Source organism: Dasypus novemcinctus, chromosome 7 (assembly GCF_030445035.2).
Source record: "Dasypus novemcinctus isolate mDasNov1 chromosome 7, mDasNov1.1.hap2, whole genome shotgun sequence".
Classification (NCBI taxonomy): domain Eukaryota; kingdom Metazoa; phylum Chordata; class Mammalia; order Cingulata; family Dasypodidae; genus Dasypus; species Dasypus novemcinctus.
The window spans coordinates 106,314,869-106,338,585 of record NC_080679.1 but is presented as its reverse complement, the minus strand read 5'-3'; the positions used below and the strand labels follow the sequence as shown (position 1 = coordinate 106,338,585).

Below are 23,717 nucleotides of genomic sequence, written 5' to 3'. Positions count from 1 at the left end.
TGCCTAACTTTGAATATAAAGCTGAAAAGTTTCATGATGACATGAAGAGAGTTTGAGACAGATGTGTGTTTTACCATTTCACCTACAACTAGTCGTTATATATCAACAAGGGGAATAAGAAAAATGTCTGCTTTGGAAAAAGAATCAATTTAGGTTAACATAATTTTGGGGAAGCAGGATCTTTGAAACTGCCTGAATTATCTAGAGATAATCATACTTAACTGAAATGAACAATTCTATGGCGCATTTTCACCTAATTTAGTTGATTTTTTTCTTTAACCGACCATAATTTTGTGTATAGATTCAGACAGGTTGAATTATCCAGATAAAAATTATTATATTTTATATAAGGGAATGAAAGTGAAAAATAAATTGTGAATCTGTGGAGCTGGCCACATTCTCATTGCACATTCATGTTGCAGTAAGGCTAGTTCTTTCATGTGGGCTAATTTTACTTGTAAGCCCTGTCTAAACAGAAGGGCCTGAGCTATTAATTCACGTAGTTGTCCCATAACAACTGTTTTCTATTCATATTTGCATAAAGTAATAATCATAAAGGAGAAATTTACTGAAAGCCTCTGACTTTTTTTTTCATCTCCAGTGTTCAGACTGCATCATAGTGCTTCTGATACAAGCGACAAAAACCGAGTTAAAAGCAGATTAAAGAAGTTTATTACCCGAAGACCTTCCCTGAAAACTCTGCAAGAGAAAGGACTTATTAAAGGTACAGGACATTTTATACATTTACTGTGACAAGGATAAATGAATGTGCCTCTAGATCCATAAGCTAACTAGGGAATGTTCTAAGGGAATCTTAGGATAATTTATTTATTTTTATGTTGCTTATTAAAATCCTGCTCTTTAACAGAGGAAACATAGTTGTCCAAGAAAAATAATCCTGAGAAAATAAAGGTGGCATCATGAGATCATGGAAAGAAATACTTTGTTTTGCCCTCAGGGGATCTGGGCTCTTTGCCAGGAGCAAAGAAGAGATGCTATCCTAATCGCCCATTGGAATGACCACCTGTCCTTGGGCACACGGACAGTCCAAGTTTATACCTGTTGTCCCAGCATACTTAGGAACAGCAGCCTTAGAAGTGTCCCGGTTTGGATGGTAAATTAGCTGATCAGTCTAGTCAGAGCCTGAAGTTAGTGTTAGGAAGGAAAGTCTGAGACAAACTCTTGTCATGAAAATTTATGAAGATGGAGGGCTGTAGGCCCCAAGATCTCAATCAATGCTAAAACAAGTAGGTATTTTTGCCAGTGTATCGAAACAGAGAAAAAATATTCTAAATCTTTCTAGTCAGCAAGTAGAAAAAGAAAAGATTCTGACATTGGACATTGGAATTCAGACCTACCGCTCAGTCTTTGTGTTAATGCTGTGTTGACAAGTTATGACTCTTTGAGTCTCAGATTTTTCATTTGTTAAATAGGGATATTTATATCCACCTTTGAGGTAATTTACAAAAGTAAATGATATAATCATATAAATGTAAAGCATTTAACCGAGTTTCTGGAACATAAGTAATTATTCAACATTGCAATCTTCTATTAACACTATTATTATTTATTATGGTGGTTATCATGGTTAGTGTAACAAATAGATGAATGGATGAATGGATAGAACCAGTTATATAATAGATTCCTATAATTGGAAATCACTTTATAGTCTATGTAGGTAAAACATATTCTTCTAACAAGAAAACATATTTCTCCCTGTTTTTAAAATGCTCTGATAAGTAACTTTTGAAAATTAAATATAAGAGAGAATTTCAAGGCAGGCTAAAATACACTTCTAACTCTGAGAACAAAGTTGAAAGGCTGACCTTATAGAAATCAAAAGGTGATTTCATATACAATTATTTATCAGAAAAAGGGCAAAGCAGATTTTGATATCCTCAACAAAATTTTGTTTGATAATTATTTAAATATTTTACAATAAATGTTTGACCTATCACTTTCAGTCCATTTTGAAACAGGGGAACATATCACAAAAATCACCTGGCATTCTGAACTAATCGTTAAAAGTGAAATTTTAGGAAGCATGAGTGTACATATCACTAATGGAGTGGAAAGTCCTTAGAATGAGAGCATTTGAGGGTAGAGGTAGGGTCTGCTTTAAATTGAAGTTATCTCAGACTTTTATTCTATGAAGATGTCTTTTACAGTGCCATAGATAGTGTTTGACCCTCTATAGATTCAGCTTTATGTAATAATATACTAATACTTTCCATTCTACCATAGAATTCCTCCTATAGAGGATCATTTTCTTAGAAAGGATCTTGAAAAATGTAACTCCAGATTAGCAACCTAAACAATCCCAATTATACAGAAAGTCCAAATATTTCATGGCTGACAGAATGGGAAGTTTTCATTTAGTGGCAGTGTCTGGCTCCAGTCAGAATACTAAAGAATTAATAAACTACGGTGCTCTAGAATTTGTCTCAGAAAGCAACAGAAAACTGGGTTCCTAATGTAGTCTTCATACTGATGTAATGGAACCACTGAATGCACTCTGATATGTACATTTCCTATCTTAGAGCTCCGTTAAATTTTCACCACAGCTGACCAGTGAGTCAGTATTCATTAGTAGGACTATGGAAAATCTATGTGAAATCCTGATTTGATAGGCTTCCATTGTTGTCTTCAGTGGAATTTTCTTCCAAATACAGATCAAGTCTTGCAAATATAGTTCCTTCTTGGTTTTGTTTCAGTTTTGATTGTGAACTATTTTTAAGGCTTTTAATGATTTTTTTTAACAGAGTAAAAGGCATTAAACCCATTTTTCAAATACATGGCTAGTCAAATTTAGTACTTTAAATCCATTTTCTTAACATATTTAAGGCAAAGAGTTTTTAAAAGCAGCAAAATCAGTGTTTTGGATCAATTAAGAAAAATATCATAAAAAAGACTAATGATTAAAATGGTGACTTTCTCCCAGCAAAATGGTGTAATTCTTACAAAGGGAAGAATTATTTAGAAAGAAGGAGAGTGGTCTTTAAAATCATTCTGCAGTGTAGTCAAAGAATATGTATCATGTTCTTTAACTGCGTACTCTTGGAGATCTGGACAAAAGACCTCCCTTATCAAGGTACAGTGAAGCTGTGGTTTGGTAGTTCGGACCCTTTCAGTTCTGCTTTCTGATACCTGGGAGGTTCTCTGCAGGGCCAGATCAACTTCACAAAGTGTTTACTCTGTCATGTAATGTTACCAGCATGTTGAGAAGACTGAGCTTTGAATTCAAAGTCTGCTTTTATTGAGCACCTGCTGCGGGTACAGGGAGATATGCTCTATTGACTGGTATCGCCCAGCAGAGCAATGTCCACAAAGCACTTGAGGTGAAAACAGTCACCCCAACATCCCACGCTGAGAACTCAGTCACAAACCCTTTCTTCAAACGCTGTTTTTTGGTCTTACAGAGACTTTCCAGTGGGTAGTTTCATTAACTAGACTCTAGATCTGGAAACAGTGACCTGATATAGCTGAGTTTTCTTATTTCTTTAATATGACTAATGAGAAGGGTACATTGTGATGCCAAAAAAGGGCCAGCAGACAATTCTGAATGATCACTCAATAGAAAGAAATCTAAATAGCTCGGGTGGGTGTAGCAATAATTGTGTCATTGCTGTGTTCGCTTCTGAAAAGCCTTCAATTTCCCCGATTGCATTCACATTTGCCAAAGGAATGGTGAGTCTCTGAATGTATGAGTTTATTATGTTAAGCGTCTCATTGGAAACAACACTTGAATCAATATAATATGCAAATTATAGGCACGAGGGTACATTTTAGGGTGATAGGTGTATAAGTACATATCCTTTACTTGCTTTTGGAATTGAAGTAATAATAACGCTTTAGTTTCAGCCAAACTACCTTAAGTGATCTTTCAAATAATAGCATTGACATTCAAGAAGAGGAAATACTTTGCAATATAGTTTTTAGAAAGGATAACAATTATTTGGTGATTTTTAGGAGCAACTAGTATTTCCTTATTTCAAAATTATAGAGCCAGAGAGAATGATATATTTAGAAAGTAGTTTCTTGTATTTTAGTATGTGCAGAACCAGACTGGATGGTACTAGTAGACAGTGAAATCAATTCTGTACTATTTTTAAAATCAGTATATTATAAAGTAGCAAACTTAGCTAAAGATTTACTTTCTTGCCTCATCTAGGTTGGTCCCCCAAGGGCCACTACTTTGAACTGTTACTGTTTGCAGTAGTTATTGTGGTTGGCTCCATTTCTTATTATTTGGGCTGTAGGTTAATTTGTTTATGTTAATATTTTATTAATCTTTACTGTTGCTATTTCTTGATTTATCCATCTTAGCCATTAACCCAGATTTCTGCAGCAAAAGGAATGGATTTTACTCTATTACACTGAACTTTAGCTACCTGTCCCTTCTCATCCCTAAACATCCCTAAACAGACAGCCTTGCTGTCTCCCTTGGTTGGAAAGATGAGGATTTAGCAATCCCTTCCCTCCTCATCTCCCCATTCCTTTCAGGGGTAAACTTCTGATTTACCTTTGCTTTTACATTGTCACAATTTATATGATTTCATTTGTTTCTATAACTATAACTTATTTATAGGTTGATTCTGAAAGTTAAAAATCAAAAATACAGCATTCACACTATTTTGAATCTGTAAGGCTGTTTATTACAGTACTAAGAATTAGTCTTCCTTCTCTGTTCTTTCAGTATCATAATCCCCGTGCTATTCAAAGAAAAATCACCTTGATCATAGTGCAAAAGATTCTTTTATCTTTTATATTTAAGGATTATATGAAGAATTTTTTGCTGTTTCACAGTCATAACCAAGTTTATTTCCTTATTTCCATATTTTAAATCTAAATGTTAAAAAAAAATCAATAATCAACATTTCCTTTATTTTGATCCTGTAAAAATGATGAAATCTTTGGCCAAGTTATGTGCCAAGATTGGAATGACATATCCATGGGTCTAATGCTATGACTTATGGGCATACAAATTACAGTGTTTTTGTTTTCAAAACTTATATTCCATTGGTTACTTATCATCACACTAGTTTGATTCATTTTTAGATTGTGAATTTCTTACAGAGTTTTGTCCCTCAGGTTTTGTTTTTTATTGCTTTCTGGGCCTTTACGTCATCAAGTGTTTTCATCCTTCCAATTAAAGAGTCTCCTTATTCTCATCTGCTACTCCCCTCCAACCCCCTGCTTTTTCCCCTGAATATTTTCTTCTAAAGTCTTTGTACCTCTTGCTCCAATTTGGACTGGTCAGTTTTCAGGCTTGTCCCTTTTCACCCTGTGATTTCCTTTCATAGCTCATCTGAGTTGTATTCTTGGTCTTCTGAATCCCATGATTTCTTTTTCTTGCTCTGTTCCTTATATTTCTCCGTAACAGCTCTGGTACTTATTTAGAAAATGTGTAAATATCTGATAAGACCTTGCATATCTACAGATACCTTCATAATGCCTACACATATCATCGATAGTTTAATTGGGCATAAAATCCCATTGCTTCTAGAATACAGTGCTGCATATGTTGTTCTTAGTCTTGTTACTTTGATTTTTTTCCCTCCAAAGTCACTGACATTTTCTGTCTTTATTTTGAGGTTTCTGACCAGGATAATGTATAGAGGTGATAGTATTTTGAGAATATCTTCTGGTTGGCAATAAATTAGAAGAATTATGATTCTTCCGTGCTCTGGAATTTTTTCTCTTTCTTTTTATTCTGATAAATTTCTCCCACTTGTTTCTCTGTTTCTTTGGGATCCTTGTTATATTCAATCTGCCATCATCTCAATCGATTCCTTCAATCAGTCTTTTTTTTTTTTTTTTTTAATTTTCTGGGAGAGTTCTTCGGCTTTATCATCCAATCTTTATATTAATTTGTTTTAAGTTTAGAAATCATGTTTTCAATTTTCTCAACTTCTTTCTTGTTCTTCATTTGTTCTTTTTGCATATTTTACTGTCTCACATCCCAAGAGAATGAAATTGAGCATTCCATTCCAATACTTAATAGTGTGGCTGGCACATAGGACTCAATAAATATTAATTAATACAATAAATGGGAAAATAGACATTTTCTAAAATATCTGAGAATATAAATTAGAATTTTGTTGTTTGGGGGTTTTGTTTTTACTTTTTCCATCTTTATCTTATAATCTCTTCTGTTCCATGAATCATCAGCTTTATCTAGGATATTTTTCTTTGGTCAATTTAACTCATTCTCTTTCTATCACATTAGAGGCTTTGCTCAAATGTCAAATGGAACTTGATGTCTACTCTTATTAAAGAAAGTGGCACCACAAAGCCTGACTAGAGTTCTGTATACATGGGTAAATCTTGTCAATGTTGTGGTTTTGATGTAGGGTTATTTATCAATGGTTCCCACATCTGATTCAAATATCATATATTTCCAAAGAATACTGAATGCTTTATATACCTGAATTAATCATTATAGATTCTTTACAATAATAGAAATAATTTCAAATTCATTTCACAATCAATTGAGGAGAAAAATGAATGCCTCAGTTAACTTGACAGTATAACAGCTTTTGAATTGACCAAGCCAGGCTTAATTCTGGATTCTGATTTCTACCGCATAACTAACTTAATATTCTGATTATGGTTTTCCTCATCTAAGAAATTTATATCTGTTTTATTTTGCTAAGCTGCCAAAAGCAGGTACTGAAAATGGGTAGATTTTTAACAATGGGAATTTATTAGCTTACAAGTTTAAATTTTTGAGGTTGTGAAAATGTCCAAATCAAGGCATCATCAAGTTGCTGCTTTCTTCCTGAAGACCAGCTGCCAGTGATCCTGAATTCTTCTGTCAAATGGCAAAGCAAATGGCAGCATCTGCTGGTCTCTCCCTTCTCTTCCAGGTTTTACTGCTTTCAGTTTCTTGCTTTCATAGCTTTATCTCTCTCTCTCTCTCTCTCTCTCTCTCTCTTCCCCCTTTCCCCGCCCCCCTCTTTTGTCCCATTTGTAAAAGACTCCAGTAAGAGGATTAAGACACACCTTGGACCAGGACTTAACCAAAGCAACCTAATCAAAAGGCCCTACTTGTAATTGTTTGCACACACAGGAACGGAAGAGCTTTAAGGAATATGGTTTTCTGGGAAGATTAAATGAGGTGATGCAGAAAGAACTTTGCACAGTGCCCAGCTTATCTTCGTCATTAAGCAAGCATTTCTCTTCTTTCCTTCCTTCCCTCTTTTCCTCTTCCTTTTCTTCCTTTCTTCTCTCATCTTGTTCTTATTAAGTAAGTTGATCCTGGGAACCATTTCTCCCAAGTATTTGTTTAAAGGTTGAGAAATCACTCCAGGCAAGTGCCAAGGAAAGGCAGCAGTACCTAGCTTGCTTCAAGAAAAGTATCTTGATAAGTTGGAATTGGCTAATATTTAACTTTTTGGTAATTTTTATCATGGTGCTTTTTACACATGAATGGATATGAGCTCATTTTTCTTTCCTAACTACACCCATTTACATGGTGTCATCTAATTGCTGGAACATTTGAGTAATTACCCACACAGAAACAACTAATCATTTAAGTTTCCATCCTACATGAAAATAATTTTTGGAATTATAATATTTTGTAAACTGTGTCAAATATACTAAAAATTAAAGAAAGATTTGCTATTCAAATTTTAGATACAAGTTATCATCCCTAAACTTTCTATGACAATTATGTTTATGAATAACAGGACCACTGAGTTAAGAGGAAAGTACTTTTAAAATAAATTTTTAGTACTGATATATGGCAGAGTAACCTATTTGTCATATTGTTAATTTCAGCAAAATACATGTGCACAACACTGCAATACCGCTTTGAGTGAAGGCATGCTCCAACTTTGTCACTTTATCAGTGTTAGTCTGAGAATCATTGAATTTAAATTTATATGCTGGGGCATGGGTCTTTCATTGCTTGGGCCTGAGATACTCTCAAAACTTCCACAATATGCACTAATGTGCTTTAAAATATCTTGTAATTCTTCTTTTTAAAAAATTACTTTTGTTCATAATTGAAATGTGATCCTTACGTGTAAACCAAGTCATAATTTAATAATAGCCAAAATTAATAACCAACCTTAAATGTCTTATCTTTGCCTACAAGCTTTCTGGTTCCTATGCATTTATAGTTTCCAGGCAGCTTCTGTTATTTAAAGGCTCTTGGGAACAAATAGCTATTTTTTTATTCAATAATAAAATACAGATCACCATGGGAGATGCAGAAATGTTGGGGGAAAAGTGCACCTGGGTCGCAGGTTAAGGCCATGTCTTTTGAAAGCCAGGTCTCTAGGGAGGAAATGATCCAGTTCTTATGAGTCTTAAAAGAAGAATAACTTTGGAACGACAAGAAAAAATGAGGTCCAGAAATGGAAGCATATTAGGTAAGGGCAAAAAGAATGAGCCAGGATAATAAATTGTTTTTCTTTGGTTCAGGAACTTTCTTATGGGGAGATTCTTTTACACAGACATTAGAATGCAATATTATTTGAGATAATGACTTACATTTATGTGATTTTTAGTATCTACAAAATGGTTTTTGATAAATTCCTGGTATAACCCACTATATTTTGTGTGTTAGAAAATAATAATAATTCTCCTCTGCCATCTTTTTAAATTATATTTCTTTCACATTGAGTCAAGCTCTCAAGATCTTCTTCCCTTTGTTAGTTAAAAAAAATTCCAGATGATATCAGTTTCTAGTCTGAAATCTGAGTGGGTGCCTAGTAATAGCCATGCTAAATGCTGGGAACATAAAGATGAATAAGACCCAATTGATTCAAAGCCAGCATACGCCATTTTGTTCTTAGCCAATGGCCCCTAAAACCCATATTAATATTTGCCCTGGCAGTAGATGCTAATTTTATTCATTTCATGGACTATCTACCCTTAATAGATTGACTAAAGTCCTGCCACGTCCAATGAAGTTAGTCTAGTCCTGATGCTGGTTCTAAATATTGTATTTAAGCTTTCCAGTGTGAAGACTGACATGTTTTCACAAAATAAAAAGAGATATAGCATGAACGCCGATAAGGCAGTAGTAACAGGAAGTGGCAGGCTTAATTTCATTATGTGAATCTATAGCATGTTTTAAGTATATATACTCTGTGCTCTGATTCAAATTCCATGTGTGTGTATAGACTGTAGAAAAGACACAAAATCTCTCCTTCCATCCCCACCCCCCCCCCCCCAGACAGTGCCCCAGCCACAGTTTATGTGCTTTCCAAAGCATATCCTCAACTACTGGCAGATGACCAAAAGTCAGGCTAACGTGATATTTCCTTCTTGTGTCAGAAGGCTGCTGCCCTCTGGAGAGGTGGACTGTGACTCTTTCAGTCCTCTAATCACATCCTAAATCTTTCCTCTGTGACCACCTGAAGAGAAGAAAAAGATGCAGGGCCCTTGTCAGAATTCAAAAGAATCCCCCTTTTTAAAGGTTAGCATTTATTATTGATATCCTGCTGTTCTCCAGCAGGTGTTCTCGTATCGCACAGTTCCCTCATGACTCCTAAACCCAGCTTCATGGCAGTGGATGATTCTTCAGCTTAGTTCTTGTTAGCTTTTCAGGGCCTCCGTAGATCCTAGAAGCAGTATAGAAACCAGTGCTGGCTACTCACTTTCTCCTTTGTAATTTTATTTTTAACTCTGAATTTTGAAATACTTTCAAACTTACAAGACAGTTACAAATCCCATACAGAGAACTCCAACATACCTCTACCCCCACCCACAAAATATCTAGATCCACCAATTTTAACATTTTGCCTTTTTTTACTTTCTTTCTTTCTGCCTGCCTATCTATCCATCTGACTGTCTACCTTCCTAGCAATCCATTTTCTGAACTTGAGTGTAGGTTGCATACATTATGCTCCTTGAACACTTAATACCATCATGTACACTTCTTAAAAAGAAGGATATGTAGCCACCTTAAGTGCAGTTATTATGTTCAAGCAATTTAACATTGATATAATGCTTTCCGTCTATATTCAAATTTTTTTCATATGTCCCAATAATGTCTCCTTGCGCCTCCTCTCTTCTCTTGCTAGATCCCACCCAGGATCATCTATTGCATTAAATTGTCATTGTTTCTTTAGTTATACTTTTTTTTCAGTTGTGCAAACATATATATAACATAAACTTTCTCACCTCTACCACTCCCAAGCATACATTCAATGGCATTAATCCAATCCCAACACATTGTGACACCCACACCACCTTTTATTACTAAAACATTCCCATCTTCCCAAACAGAAATCCTATATGCTTCATGCACTAACTCCCCATTCCCCCTGTAATTTAATTTCTCTATGAGCATGCATGTTTTGCTAGTATTTTCTTTGTAGTTACCATGGGGCTTAAAATTACCTTTCTAAATCTATAATGATTTTTTTGCTTTGATACCAACTTACTTTCAATAGTATGCATGAACTTTGTTCCTGCCCTCCATCTTTATGAATTTCTTATCACATATTACATGCTTTTAAATGATGAGTCCTAAACCACTGATTTTTCATGCTATTTTATGCTTTTACCTTTTAGATCCTATAGGAAGTAAAATATGGAGCTACAAACCAAAATTACAATAGTACTGACATTTGTATTTACTCTTGACATTACTCTCACCTGAAATCTTTTTTTGCTCATATGTCTTCAGTCTACTGTCTATTGTTTTTGCCTTTCAACTTGCAGAACTCTCTTTAGCATCTTTTGTAGGTCCAGTCTGGTAGCGATGAACTTCTTTAGCCTTTGTTTATCTGGAATATCTTAATCTCTCCCTCTTGTTCAAAAGGCAGTTTTGCCAGGTATAGAATTTTTAGTTGGCAGTATTTTGCTGTCAGGATTTTAACATGCCATCCCACTGCCTTCTTGCTTCCAGGAGTTCCATGAAAAATGGCACTTAGTCTTATACATGACATATTGCTTCTCTCTTTGTGGCTTTCAGAATTCTCTCTATCTTTGGCCTTTGACAGTCTAATTATAGTATGCTATGACATGGATTTATTTGGGTTTATTCTATTTGGAGTTTGTTGAGCATCTTAGATATGTATATTCATTTTTCTTTTAGTTAAATTTTGGATTTCAACGATTATTTCTTTGAATATTCTCTCTTCTCCTTCTGGGATTCCCACAATGCATATATTGGTACTCTTGATGGTTTCCCACAAGATCACCACGCTCTGTTCACTATTCTTCATTCCTTCTCATTTCTGATCCTCAGACTGAATGATTTCAATTGTCTTTTCTTCAGGCCCTCTGATTCTTTCTTCTGCCAGTTCTACTCGGCTGTTAAGCCCCTCAAAGAGGTTTTTAATTTCTGTTACTCTGAAGAGCTGTGGTCTTCATCTCTGTTTGGTTCCTTATTTTAGTTTCCAACTCAATATTAATATACTCTTTGTGTTTGCCTATCATTGTCTCAAATTCCTTTAGTTATTTGTCAGTGGCTTCCTTTAGATTTTTGAGCATATTTAGGACCATTTTCAAAAGATCTTTGTTTGGGGGAAGCAGATGTGGCTCAGATGATAAGGCCTCCGCCTACCAAATGGGAGGAACCAGGTTCCATTCCTCAGACTTCCCAGTGAAAAAGAAGAGAAAATGTGCCTGCCAGCAAGCCAATGCCCAGGTGGAGAGCCGAGTGCCCACGCAGCAAGCCGAGTACCTGCGCGGTGAGCCAGTGCCCGCACAAGTGAGTCACACAACAAGATGATGACACAACAAAAGAGAGACAAAGGGGAGAGTCAAGGTGAAGTGCAGCAGAGGCCAGGAAATGAGCTAACACAATTGGCAGGGAACCTATCAAACCTAAACAAAAAGAAAAATAGATACAAAAGATCACACAGCGAGTGGACACAGACAGCAAAAACAGCAGGGAGGAGGAGGGAGAGGGGAATTTAAAAAAAAAGATCTATGTTTGGCATGTCCTGGGTCTGTTCCTCCTCACTGATTGCTTCTAATGCTTTACTTTCTTCTTTTGCCTAGGCCATCACTTCCTGTTTCTTTTTTATGCTTTCAACATTTTTATTGAAACCTGGGTATTTTTATATTTTCATGGGTTATTGATGGAATTTAGACTCTGAAGTGTCTGTTCCTTAAGCTGTATCCAGCTAATACTGTGATAGAGCATTCCTTGATTGCCAGGATCTAAAAGAAAGAAAAAGAAAAAGAAAAAAAGAAGAGGAAAAATGTAAAAACCACCTTTCCCAATCTTTGCAATTTGACCTATATTATGCAAGTGCTCTCCTTCCCGACTTATCCACACAATGAGTTTAGTGAATAGCCCTTCCTGATCCTTTCTGTGCATCTGTCTTGTCTGGGCCTGTGCATGTTGTCTTAGGAATTCTCCCATTTATACATTTACATGGTTCCCAATGTCCCTTCTTCCCTAGGAAACAGTTTCGTCATGGTCCTGGGCACAATACTATATGTCCTACAGCCAGCAATCCCTTGCCCCTGGCAGCACAACTTGACTGCTTTCCCACAGCCCTCCCTCTGCAGAGAGTTCTTGGAAGGGCCTTCTACATTCAGGGCAAGCTCTGGGACAGTGAGTCCTTCAGGCCACCGCCAGACAAACAGGGTCAGACGTACATGCTTCCAGTATGCCTAGGAGGGCTACTCTGCCCCCTCCTGAATGAGGACCAAAAACCACACTGGGGTTGGGTGCACGCAGCATTCGTACAGGGTGGGGGGAGGGGCCAGCTAAGACACCGCAAGGTCATACTGCTTTTAAGTATCCTTTTCTCTTGTTCCGGTGCTCGCTCTGTTACTGAAATCCTTTAACTGTTTTCTGAACCTTTGAGTAAGCTGTTTCTACTAGTTTTTGCTAGTTGTTCAAAGCTTCTGTGGGGAGACAGAGCCCTGAAGCATCTTCTCCCTCTTGAGTAGGGGAGGGGTCTCCTTTGTAATGGTATAATTCTACTGCCAGCTGGTGATCTCATTTTATGTTGAGGTAGATAACTGGAGGAGAGGAAAACAGAACTTCATCCTGACCTGGAGAGTGGTCATCTGAACAAATGTACGAATAAATACTTCATATACAATAAGATGAGTTGAATTTCCCATTTTCTTAAAAAAAATGTAATCACTCATGGTATGAGCAGGATTTGAGAATCCACATTATCTGTATCTTGAATGTATCTCTAAAGATAGTACATATCAGAGCTCTCCCAGCCAGAATATCCTTGTCAGGGTCTACAGTCAGCAGATGTTTTAGACTGTTACACGCAAAGGAAATATTAATATCAGCAACTCACTTTGACATATTCTAAGATTAAGATAGTGCTCTTTTATTTTCTTTAGCATCCCTGACAGCTTGGCCTACAAATCTCCTTGCTTCCCCAAATTCATGTCTATTAACAATATTCCAAAATTTCTAAGATAAAGAAAAAAAGAAGTGTCATTTTATGGAAGAGAGGGCAAATTTGTTCAAAATAAAAATCACCTCCCTTTTGACTTGTTACCCTACCTGATTAGTAACACTGAAAATTAACCAGTATCTTAAAATTTTAGTCATCAGGAAAATAACATCACATTGCAAAAGTACTGTTCAGACATTTTCTGTTTTTCTCTGTGTGAAGGAGGCAGGGAGTTGTATGTCAGACCCTGGATAATCATAATTGGTGGTCTGTCACTGCTGTTAGTTAAATTGCAATATGGAGAGGTATATCTCTCAGCTTTTCTTTGAAATCAGCTACATTGCTTTAAGTGTGTTTTATCAAAGCATTTTCCGGGGGCAACAGATCTGAAAACCTAAACTTTGTGTAGTATTACTCCTCCTAAGATATTTTCCTTTCTTTTTGAAGATAAGAAAAAACTACATGAAAGAGTTCTGGGAATACTCAGCTATATGTCATAAACACCCTTCAGTCCTCCTCACCCAGAGACCCCATTCCCCAAATTTGAAAATGATTTGATTGAGGTGATGGCCTCCTTGGTCTTCATCTGAATACTCCTCCTTCTTCATTGTCCTCTCTACAGGAGGCAACAACCCTGTCATGGAGTCATTCCTAGGAGAGGAAGAGGTATTTCTAGCAACCATATTTTCCAAATGCAAAATTAAAACCAAGGCCTGACAGTGACGTACTTGAAGTAGGGTCTGGGTCAAAGTTCCAGAACTTATGATTGAAAGAGTTTTCTTATAAAAAGCATCTACCAAGATACCTTCTAGATTCTTATTCACAAAAGGAATGCCCCCCAACCCTTTTTTTTTCCTTAAAAATGTTACCCAGAAATCAGATGATTGAGGAGTTTTCCCTCAAGCACGGTTCTTTGCCAGCCCAAGAACCACTCTGTTGACTAGAAAGTTGAATGCACAGCCATCAAGAAAGCAATGGAAACCAGACTGGCAAACATATTATGAATATATTGTTCTCCTTAAAAATTCGTGTTGGGTTTTCATACTGGAGTATTGACTAACTGTCTGCGTTTGATGTATGGTTTACCAGTCTGATGTCGACTTATGGTTAGAGCTTAACTTGTTAGTTCTGCTTTTGCAGCCAATTCAGAATAACTACAGATGCCTCGAGATATTAAAATTGACTGCTCAAATGGACTCAGTGTGGGAGTTTCATTGGTTTTAAATTGATAACAGCTGAAGGAGTGAATGATTAAAGTATACATGGGCATAAGATAGAGTTCTTTTGTAGGAACTCTTGTGAACAGATTTCCTTAGTGTAGGAATTTTTTTATTCTTTTTCTATTATAGTTATTTTGAAGTAATCTTGGGTTAAATTTTAAAATTGCACAAGGATATTCAGGAGCCTAGAGAAGAAATAATTCCTGAGAAACTGAAATAAATGTTGATGAAGCGGGTTTCCATGCTATAGGGAACATTTAAAGTTAAATAGCATTCCATAAGGTGGTAATTGTGCCTATTTCCCAGGCATTTGAGTTAAATAAGCTGTATAGAAAGCATAAACTGTCATAATAGAAGGGTTGGAGTGCTGTGTACATCTCTTTCTTTTACTCATAAAAGCCAAAACTCCAAAGTATCTTATCACAGATAAGTCAAACAAAGCCTCTTTTTGGCTTTCGTATTCTCCTGGAAATACTTATTATTATTGTTTTCATTATTTAAAGAGACACTCTGAATATCCTCTTCTCACACTAGGAAAAAAAAACACCAAAGAGAAATAAGAAAACTTTTCCTCCTTAGATAAGCAGTGCTTAGATTAAGAAGGTTTTTATGAAAATGTACTTTCTCAGTTTAATAGTAGCTTAGGAAGAAAGCCCACCAAAGAAGAGAATTCAGAGAAGTTTAAAGAAATGTATAAAAAAGAAATATCTGTTTATAATGCAAGCCTTCTTCAACTTCTCTTTTTCCAGTAGTTCAGTGCTCTTGCTATACAATACAATGACCTAGCTCCATTCTATTTTTAATTGTCTTTAGTATTTGACTTTTAAAATTTCTTAAAAATATCAGTATGGCCTTATAGAGCTAGCTGATAGAAAGCATCAACCTACAGTTATAAAATGAAGTGGGGATTTGTTGAGGAAATATAAAGCCAAATATTATGTATCCAGTTAGCATAATAATTTCAAAATGAAAAACCAAAACACCATGCCCTGCTAACATTTCCCCAAACATAGCATAATATTGACATAGAGTTAATTACAATTAGTGCAATAAGAGATTTGGATATATTACCCAATAACATCAGTGGAAAAATGATAAAGGTACATATGCTTTATGATGTAAGATAATCAAATTATGAAAAAATGCTCTGGTTATATAACAAAATAAGCTACGAATATTTCTTAAATTTTGCCCAAAATTATAACCTGTGCACCAGGACCAAACCTTGAAAATGCCTGTCTGAAATGGTTACAGCCATTGAATCATGTTTTGTATTGTGATAGAGAGCTTGCACAGATAGCATCTAGTAAGAAGTTGCTACAAGAATTGACATTTCCATGTGATGTAATCCCCTTAGAAATGTAGAGCAAAAGAGATAACTTTTCATTCTCTTTCAGAAGTTGTTGAGTTCCAATTTTTTAATGATTTTCTTATCTAAACTTATTAGACAAGAGTAAGATTTTAGAGGAGATGTCATCCAAGTTAAACACATGTAAGGGTCATTAACTTGAATATATCACTCCTAATATGCCCCTTTGAACTTGGAACTCAAACTTATAGGAAGAAAAGAAAAGATGGAGCCAGAAGAGGACTGACCTCAGTTAACCTCACAATGAGGGAATCTGTCACACAACTAGATCCTGAGAAATAAGAAAGCAGATGGTCTGAAAATAATGTCTTAAGGATATCTTAATATCTTATTTCAAATAATCTAAATGTCAGATTAGATATTACTCTCTTAGCTTCCTTCATCATTTGTGCCACCTCATACATTCTTTCTCTGAAGAGTAAAATAGTGTTTACATCTTTTGTGGTTCTATATTTCAAATGCACTGGAGCCTTGAGCATGTTATATTTTTTCCATCTTAAATTAATTTGCATAGGAAAACATTCAAAATTATGTAAAGAATTAGACAGGACCTCACTTAAGGTTTTTAGAAACAATTAACATGTCAAAAGAGGAAGTGAGAGCAAGTTTTGGTTGTAAAGCTGTTTACGCATTTCCCAGTTAAAGAAGAAACCATAAACATTTTAGAAAGAAAAGCATGATTAAACACTCCACTGAAAACAGAATCTCCAATGATGCCAGGTAACCCAAATTCCTAGCATAATTATCCTACATTTGTGTACACATTTGCCTGTACACCACCACTTCAATTAGAAAGATATGTTTATGGGTTAATAATCTTGTAGAAAAATAGTATTTAGAAATATACTGTTAATAACTCATGAGGAAAGATAATCACATCTGTGTATGAGACTGTATTCACTTCAAGATGCCACAGTGCTGTAGAAAAGATGTTCCAAAGTGGCAATGCAGTGTAGGCCATGCAGTGTTCAAGCTGACTAGACTGCCCCACCTGCCAGAATATTTCATAAGTAGAGTATTTGTCTGCCCCATGCAACAGAATGAGGCATAGGGTGGGAAGCAGAAGCCCTGGACAGGATGCTGTGGCCTCAGAAAGGACTGATGGGGCAGGAGGTGGATACTCAGCAGACCAGGAACCACAGCCTTACTTTGTCCAGGAACAGAAGGTAGAGAATAAAATAGTCCTTTGGAAAAAGTTAGGGGCCACAGGACATGGCATCTGAGTAATTCTAGGCATGAGTGTGAAAAATTTATGTTTGGGTAAAGTCTTGTTGGGAGGCACTTGCCCATGGTGCTTCTCAGCCACCTGTTCCTGCAGTTAGGACTACAGGATGAAAACTACCAAAAGCCCAGTGGAAGTTTCAGTCTGTGACCTCCCAGATGCAATTCTCAAAGTCCAGGGTCAGAGAAGCTATAGTGGACATGTGTGTTGAGCTTCTGTTTAACATGGTGAGCTGGACCACTCAGCTGAGATCTGCTAACAAGTGTGTGTGCTAATCAATTGGGTGTCTAGGGAAGATCTAGGCCTCCTCTACTGGGAGGAGTCCCAGCCTATTGCCCACATCATGGCCAGCCTGAGGTCCAGTACTCAAAATGACATCTAAGAAGTCATGCAGCTTGTTTGTGGAAGAAAGGGATTCTTGAGCACAAAAACAAAACAAAACAAAACCAACCTGCTTTTAATTTCATTTGATGCTGAGGTATCTAAATGAGACAATTAAATATATGAAAGATTATTTTCCTCCTTAATTTGGTGCATGTGTAATGTGAACCGATGAGGAGTTGGTGAAAAAGAGAAGCACCCAAGACTCTTCTTATGCTATTTGAAAGAGTTATAGTCATGCTATTTTATTCAGAATAACAGTATATTATAGTCATTAAGCCATAAAGATCACAGAATTTTTAAAGCAAATTTGGAATCTTGGCTCTGCTACTCACTTTGTGAATTTGGGCAAGATAATGAACTTTTCTGTCTTAATACTTTCCAAGTAATTCCTCTTAGAATTCTTGATACTATATAAAAAGCAATTGGCATAGTAAATGATAACTGTCGTTATTATACTCCTAATTCTACTCTTACTATATTGCATGGTATGTTTTAAGTGTTCCTTCTTCGGGCTGCAGGTGGGTATTCTGTAAATTGTAAAACATCTATTTTACAGTGGTGGGATTTTTATAACATTGTGTTAATAACAAACATTTTGAGTATTTTATGTGCCTGGCACTGTGTTGAAATTTTTCGTGCTTTATTTAATGATGAAGATGAATAACTGTGCTTGAATTTATGCTTTAGTTTTGATTGTTATTCATATTTCCTACTCATATTTATTCATTAAATCACTGTGCTCTAAGAGGATACAAAGTTACATAAAGCAGAGTCCCAAAGGAGTTAGTCAGGAGATAAGAAGTAGACAAAAATATGGTATAATGTATTAAATGTCAAATGCTTTAAGGAGTATTCAGGTCAAGAATTTGGGAAAATAACAACTGGGAGAACTATGGGAAAGAGTAATTCTTCTTTCATCCTATGGTCTTTAAACTGAGTCTTGAGTTAAAACACTTGGACACAGAGGAAAAATGATAAGATATTTGAGGGGCAAAGTTGTGGGAAAGCATGGGGAACATTGGGTAATCAAGCTGGATGAAATGTAGAGTGTTTAATTAGAAGTACCTGTGCCAGGTGTTCTGCATAGTTCCAGGCTAAGAAGTTTGTACTCTATTTGATATGAAATTTTATTGTCCATCAATATTCAGTTTTCATTTTATTTCATTTTATTTTATTTTTCATCAATATTCACTTTTTATTCACTTGGCAAACATTTATTGAGGACCTACCATGTGACAAGTGGTGGGCTGGCTCCTGAGCCCACAAGGATGAATAAAATGTGATTCCTTCCTTCAAAACTAGACACTCCAGCAGTCCTTAGAAGGGAATATTCTGCATCAAGAGAATCACTTCCATGCCCAGCAAACTTGTCTCCATTTTGCAAGACCAATAGAGAGATATCTTAGAAGACTATATTATTAATGGTTTTCATCTAATTTAACTTAATTCCTATATAACCTGAAAGGCCAAGACCCTAGCCACCTATGGGTATGAATGAAGTAACAGTGACATTAATGTATGGATGCCATAAGTCATAGCTCTCACCTTTATAATCAGAGCAACTCAGCCATTCTCTGTTTCCTAGGTCTTCCTAGCTCGTTATGGGAGCACCTGAAGTGTATTGCATATGATCAGAACTGATACCCTCCAGTGTTTCTCCTTTGATTCCTCCTTTTTAATACTTACAACCCACAAACTGCCCAAAGAAGGCATGTCACCAGTCCATTCAGTCAGCACCTTCCAAGAGGTGGCTGCTTCCCAGCCTGGGTTCTGACCAGGAGCTTCTAAAACTGCAAAGCCTTCCAGGTGCCAAATAGTGCTCTGATCAGTCTGGTTCCCACTGTACTTCTGAATCTGTTCTGTCTCCAAAAGAAATGGAAGGACTACTCTTCTCCCCACTCCTCCACATTTTGCACCTGTTTTCTTGGCACCTGAGCGATAACTCTATGCTTTCAATCTCACAAAGTAAAAAAATAGCTTCTTTGCATTCTATCTGAGGCTTTTCCCCTAAAAAATGTCATGCCTACACTCTGGGGGCCTAGCTGGGGTAACTGTACCATTTTCCCATCTTACAAAACTGCCACTGACCTCCGCAAACTCAAACTTCCTCATAACGGATTGTGCTTTCAACAATGAATACAGGGAAGTGGACTTGGCCCAGTGGTTAGGGCGTCCGTCTACCACATGGGAGGTCTGTGGTTCAAACCCCGGGCCTCCTTGACCCATGTGGAGCTGGCCCTCAAGGAGCACTGATGCACCCAAGGAGTGTGGTGCCACACAGGGGTGTCCTCCGTGTAGGGGAGCCCCATGTGCAAGGAGTACGCTCCGTAAGGAGAGCCGCCCAGCAAGAAAGGAAGTGCAGCCTGCCCAGGAATGGTGCCACACACAAGGAGAGCTGACACAACAAGATGACGCAAGAAAAAGAAACATAGATTCCTGTGTCACCGACAACAACAGAAGCGGACAAAGAAGAACACACAGCAAATGGACACAGAGAACAGATGGGGGCGTGGCAGAAAGGGGAGAGAAATAAGTAAAATAAATCTTTAAAAAAAACAAAACAATGACTACAACCTCTTGCAAGGAGACACGTGGGGTAACGAATATCATTCTGAAAATTTAATCGACAGATCCAACTGAGATACCCCAGTCCTCGTTTATAAGCTCCCTCAGAGGAGGTCCTGTTAGATAGAGAACTAATGTACCTGAAGAGTGTGTGATATACCCCACGAATGTGCATTATACAAAGCAGCATCTCCTAATGATGATACCTAGTCATCCAAATTTGTGGACAGCTTCAGAGCAGGATAAGTTGTTTTGGAAATGCGATTGCACAGATACTTTCTGCAGTTAGGCTGAAAAATGAGAAACACATATGGTATTTGACTGGAAGCCCAAAAGAGACAAAATGTTTTCGAAAATGTGTGCATCAAGGCCTACTAATTTAGGCTCATAACCCCGTCTCTCCAGTTACATTCCTGGAAGTGTTTTTCAGTTTCTGTGCACAGAATAACCAGCAGACCACATTGCTCAGAGCAGCCCAGGGAACAGGCCGTCCCGCGCTGAGCTCACGGCACACGGCCGCGTGGCTCGCTGACACTTCCACAGAACCACGTGATTCCCCGGCTTCTTAATATGGTTATAATAAAATCCTTTACCTGCTCAAAGCACTTTTCCTCAAAGCCGCTTTTAAGCTGAAGCTGAGGACCAAAGAATGCCTTTAACAGAATCCTGAAATAGCTTTTAACCCGAGGCTGGGAAGAGAAAGTGCTTTTCCCCTAAAGTGCTTTCCTCTTAGGTGCTTCATCGTGTACCTAGCACTCAGCATTAGTGGTAGAACACCCTTAAGACCCAAATGAAAGAGACTCTATTATAGATTTCCAGACCTGTTATATTAATATATTACAAGTTATATTTGAAATCATTAAGCCGTTTTACTCCAACTAAATTTGAGTCTTTTCTTATTGAACTAGGCATTCATGCAAATAAATTGAAGTCTTCCCACCTGGGAGTCTAACAAATCTATGCTGAGACTGGGAAAAATACAATCTTCTCTCCCATATTTTACTTAAATCTAGAATGAATCGAAATTTCCACATCATCTCTAACCAAAAAAAATAAATATATATAATTTCAACTCTGATCAATCACTGAATAGAATTTCCAGTTTTAGTCGAGAATAGCTGGATTAAAAAAATGAATTAAATCATTTAAAATTAGTTTGATCAATTATCTGAATAAATGTTATGTATCAAATTTTCTCCTCAGATTTGACACTTGAATGCAAATAAGAGTACTGATTTTATAGTAGTTTTAACCTCCAGTGAATTTCCGTCTTAGTCAAGTAAGTAGACAACTTGATAAAACTTTTAACTTGAGTATAATCACAGTAAATTATGTGATTGAGCAATTGAATTCCATGGACAGTTTTCTATTTTAGGGGTATAATTAGTACACAAAAATGGAATAAGTTAGTAAATATGGGATAAGTTGGCAAAATTTGACATCTATAAATTTTATCCCCCTTCCTTTGCTGGCTTCCTCTGTCATTCTAATGAAATGAAGGCAGGCAAATGAGAAGAAAATATAGTCAGCCCCAATAATCAGTCTTCTGCTAAACAAAATTTGGCATATCCAAAATGCACTAAACTAAGCTGAAATATATTTTCCTCATATTCAAGTAATCATGTCACATCTTTAGATAGAAATGACTTTCTCTTATAAATTGTTTCTATCTGTCCATTCATTCATTTGTTTATTCATTTGGCAACTGGAAAGATTTGTAATAAATACTTGTACAAATGAAAGAAACTGCTTTTATCTTGTTCTACTAAATCAATAGCTTCCTTCACCTTGAATATTCCTTCCCAACGTCCTCTATTTAGGAAATGTCTATTCATTTTGACTCTAACAGCTCAAAGCTGCCATTCCATGAAGCCATCACTTACTTCCCCATTCTGAATTAGTGCTTTGCTCTTTTTATTCCAAAGCTATAATTTCATTATTTGATTATTTCAGTATCTTCCAACTTGACGTGACCTGTATCTAGCAGAATAGAGACAATCTTACTGAACTCTTTACTCCCAGGGAAGGTATTGCCTAGAAAGAGGTGAGGAAGGAAAGGAAGTAGGACATGAGAACTTGTAATTGTTTCAGAATTATTAGTTATTTGCAGTTTTTGTTGAAATTCTTATTCCAGTAGGCACTCTTTTGATGAATCCTGCTTTTCTCCCCAACCTCAGAATGTTGGTGTACGCCTTTGTTAACTCCTCCTTTTTCTATTCATGCTAGTTCTCAGACTGTTGGAACTATTGAAATATTCCATGGCTGAAAATTTCATATGTATACTGATGCTATCCAAATATGAGACTTTAGCCTAAAACTCAACACTCCATATGTCTGATATCTCCTTGGATGTCTGGCATCTCAAATTTATTTAGAGCAATTCTGAACTCTCAATTCCCCTGCCCCCCTTATTGTCTGTCTCCAGAAATACCACCACCACTTGCCAAATGGAGTCTGCCTCCATTCTGATCTCTTTTATTTTCATCAACAAATCCTACCTTAAAAATATATTCTCAACTAAGCTACTTTTAGTCTCTTCCTCTGCTATCACCCACATGTACGCACCATCACCGATCCCTGGAATATTTCACTAGCCTCCAACTGATGTTTCTGCTTTTCCTCTTGATTCCTTCAAACTTAGTCTCTACACAACTAGAAAAATTATCTAAAATATAAATTACACATCTCACTCCCCCGCTCAGTAATCTCCAATTACTTAGAATAAAAGTGAATGTCCTTCCTGTGGCCTCTAAGGACCTAACTGGTTTAGCCCACAGTTTACCATTTCCATTTCACCCCCAACCATATCTACTCTGGATCACTCCACTCGAGGAGCCTTCTTGCTCCTCTGCAATGCCCAGCTTATGCCCTTCAGACCTAAGCACTCACAGCTCCTCTAATTCAATGCTCTCCCTTAGGTATCTGCAAGGCATACTCCTTCACTTCATTCAGTCTCTGCTCAAATGTCACTGCCTCAGAGATCTTCCCTGATAACAGATCCCCCTAGTTTTCTAACTCCCTGCCTTCCTTTATTTTCCACTTATCATCATCTGACATTATATTATATATTAATGTATTTATGTTTTTCCCATTCACATATAGGCTACATGAGGATAGAGAGTGATTTGTTTACTAGACATCCCAGTAACCTTTGAAAATTACTTACAGATGGGTAGACCAATGGATAAATAAAATAATTCACAAAATATTCCTTTGGCATTCTCTATACTCGTGTAATGCCATGTGTGTACACAAATGTGTGTGTGCTGCCTTGGGTAAGCAGAGGAAGGGCAAAGTATAAGACAAAGTTGCTGCTTAGAGTAGACAAATTTTAAAAATCACAGTTGCTCTTCCACTTAGGTTGATAACTTCTTCATTTAAGATGCAAATTTCTTCCTGTCAGTAGACCCACCAAAAATATCCATTGCATTTATCACATCAATGTTGAGTTGACATTAATTTCCATGAGAGTTTGGACCTGAAATGAAAGGGCCAAAAGTATTTGATGGAAGTGCTGTTCGGGCATGAGAGTGAAACTGTGAAAGATGGAAATTGCTGGAAGCCTGAAAAGAGAAGAGAAAAAACCTGTAAGGAACTGGGAAAGAATTCTGTCATTC

At 36.7% G+C, this 23,717-nt stretch overlaps 1 protein-coding gene across 2 annotated transcripts in view; it reads left to right on the top strand.

Moving 5' to 3' along the window:
• The window catches only part of ARHGAP15 (Rho GTPase activating protein 15), a 653,844-nt gene that overhangs the window by 373,272 nt on the left and 256,855 nt on the right, over window positions 1–23,717 (top strand). For both annotated transcript variants that reach the window (XM_004480409.4, XM_004480410.5), the window contains one exon: window positions 602–724. In XM_004480409.4, the coding sequence (XP_004480466.1) occupies window positions 602–724 (123 nt within the window). The remainder of the gene's footprint in view (window positions 1–601; window positions 725–23,717) is intronic.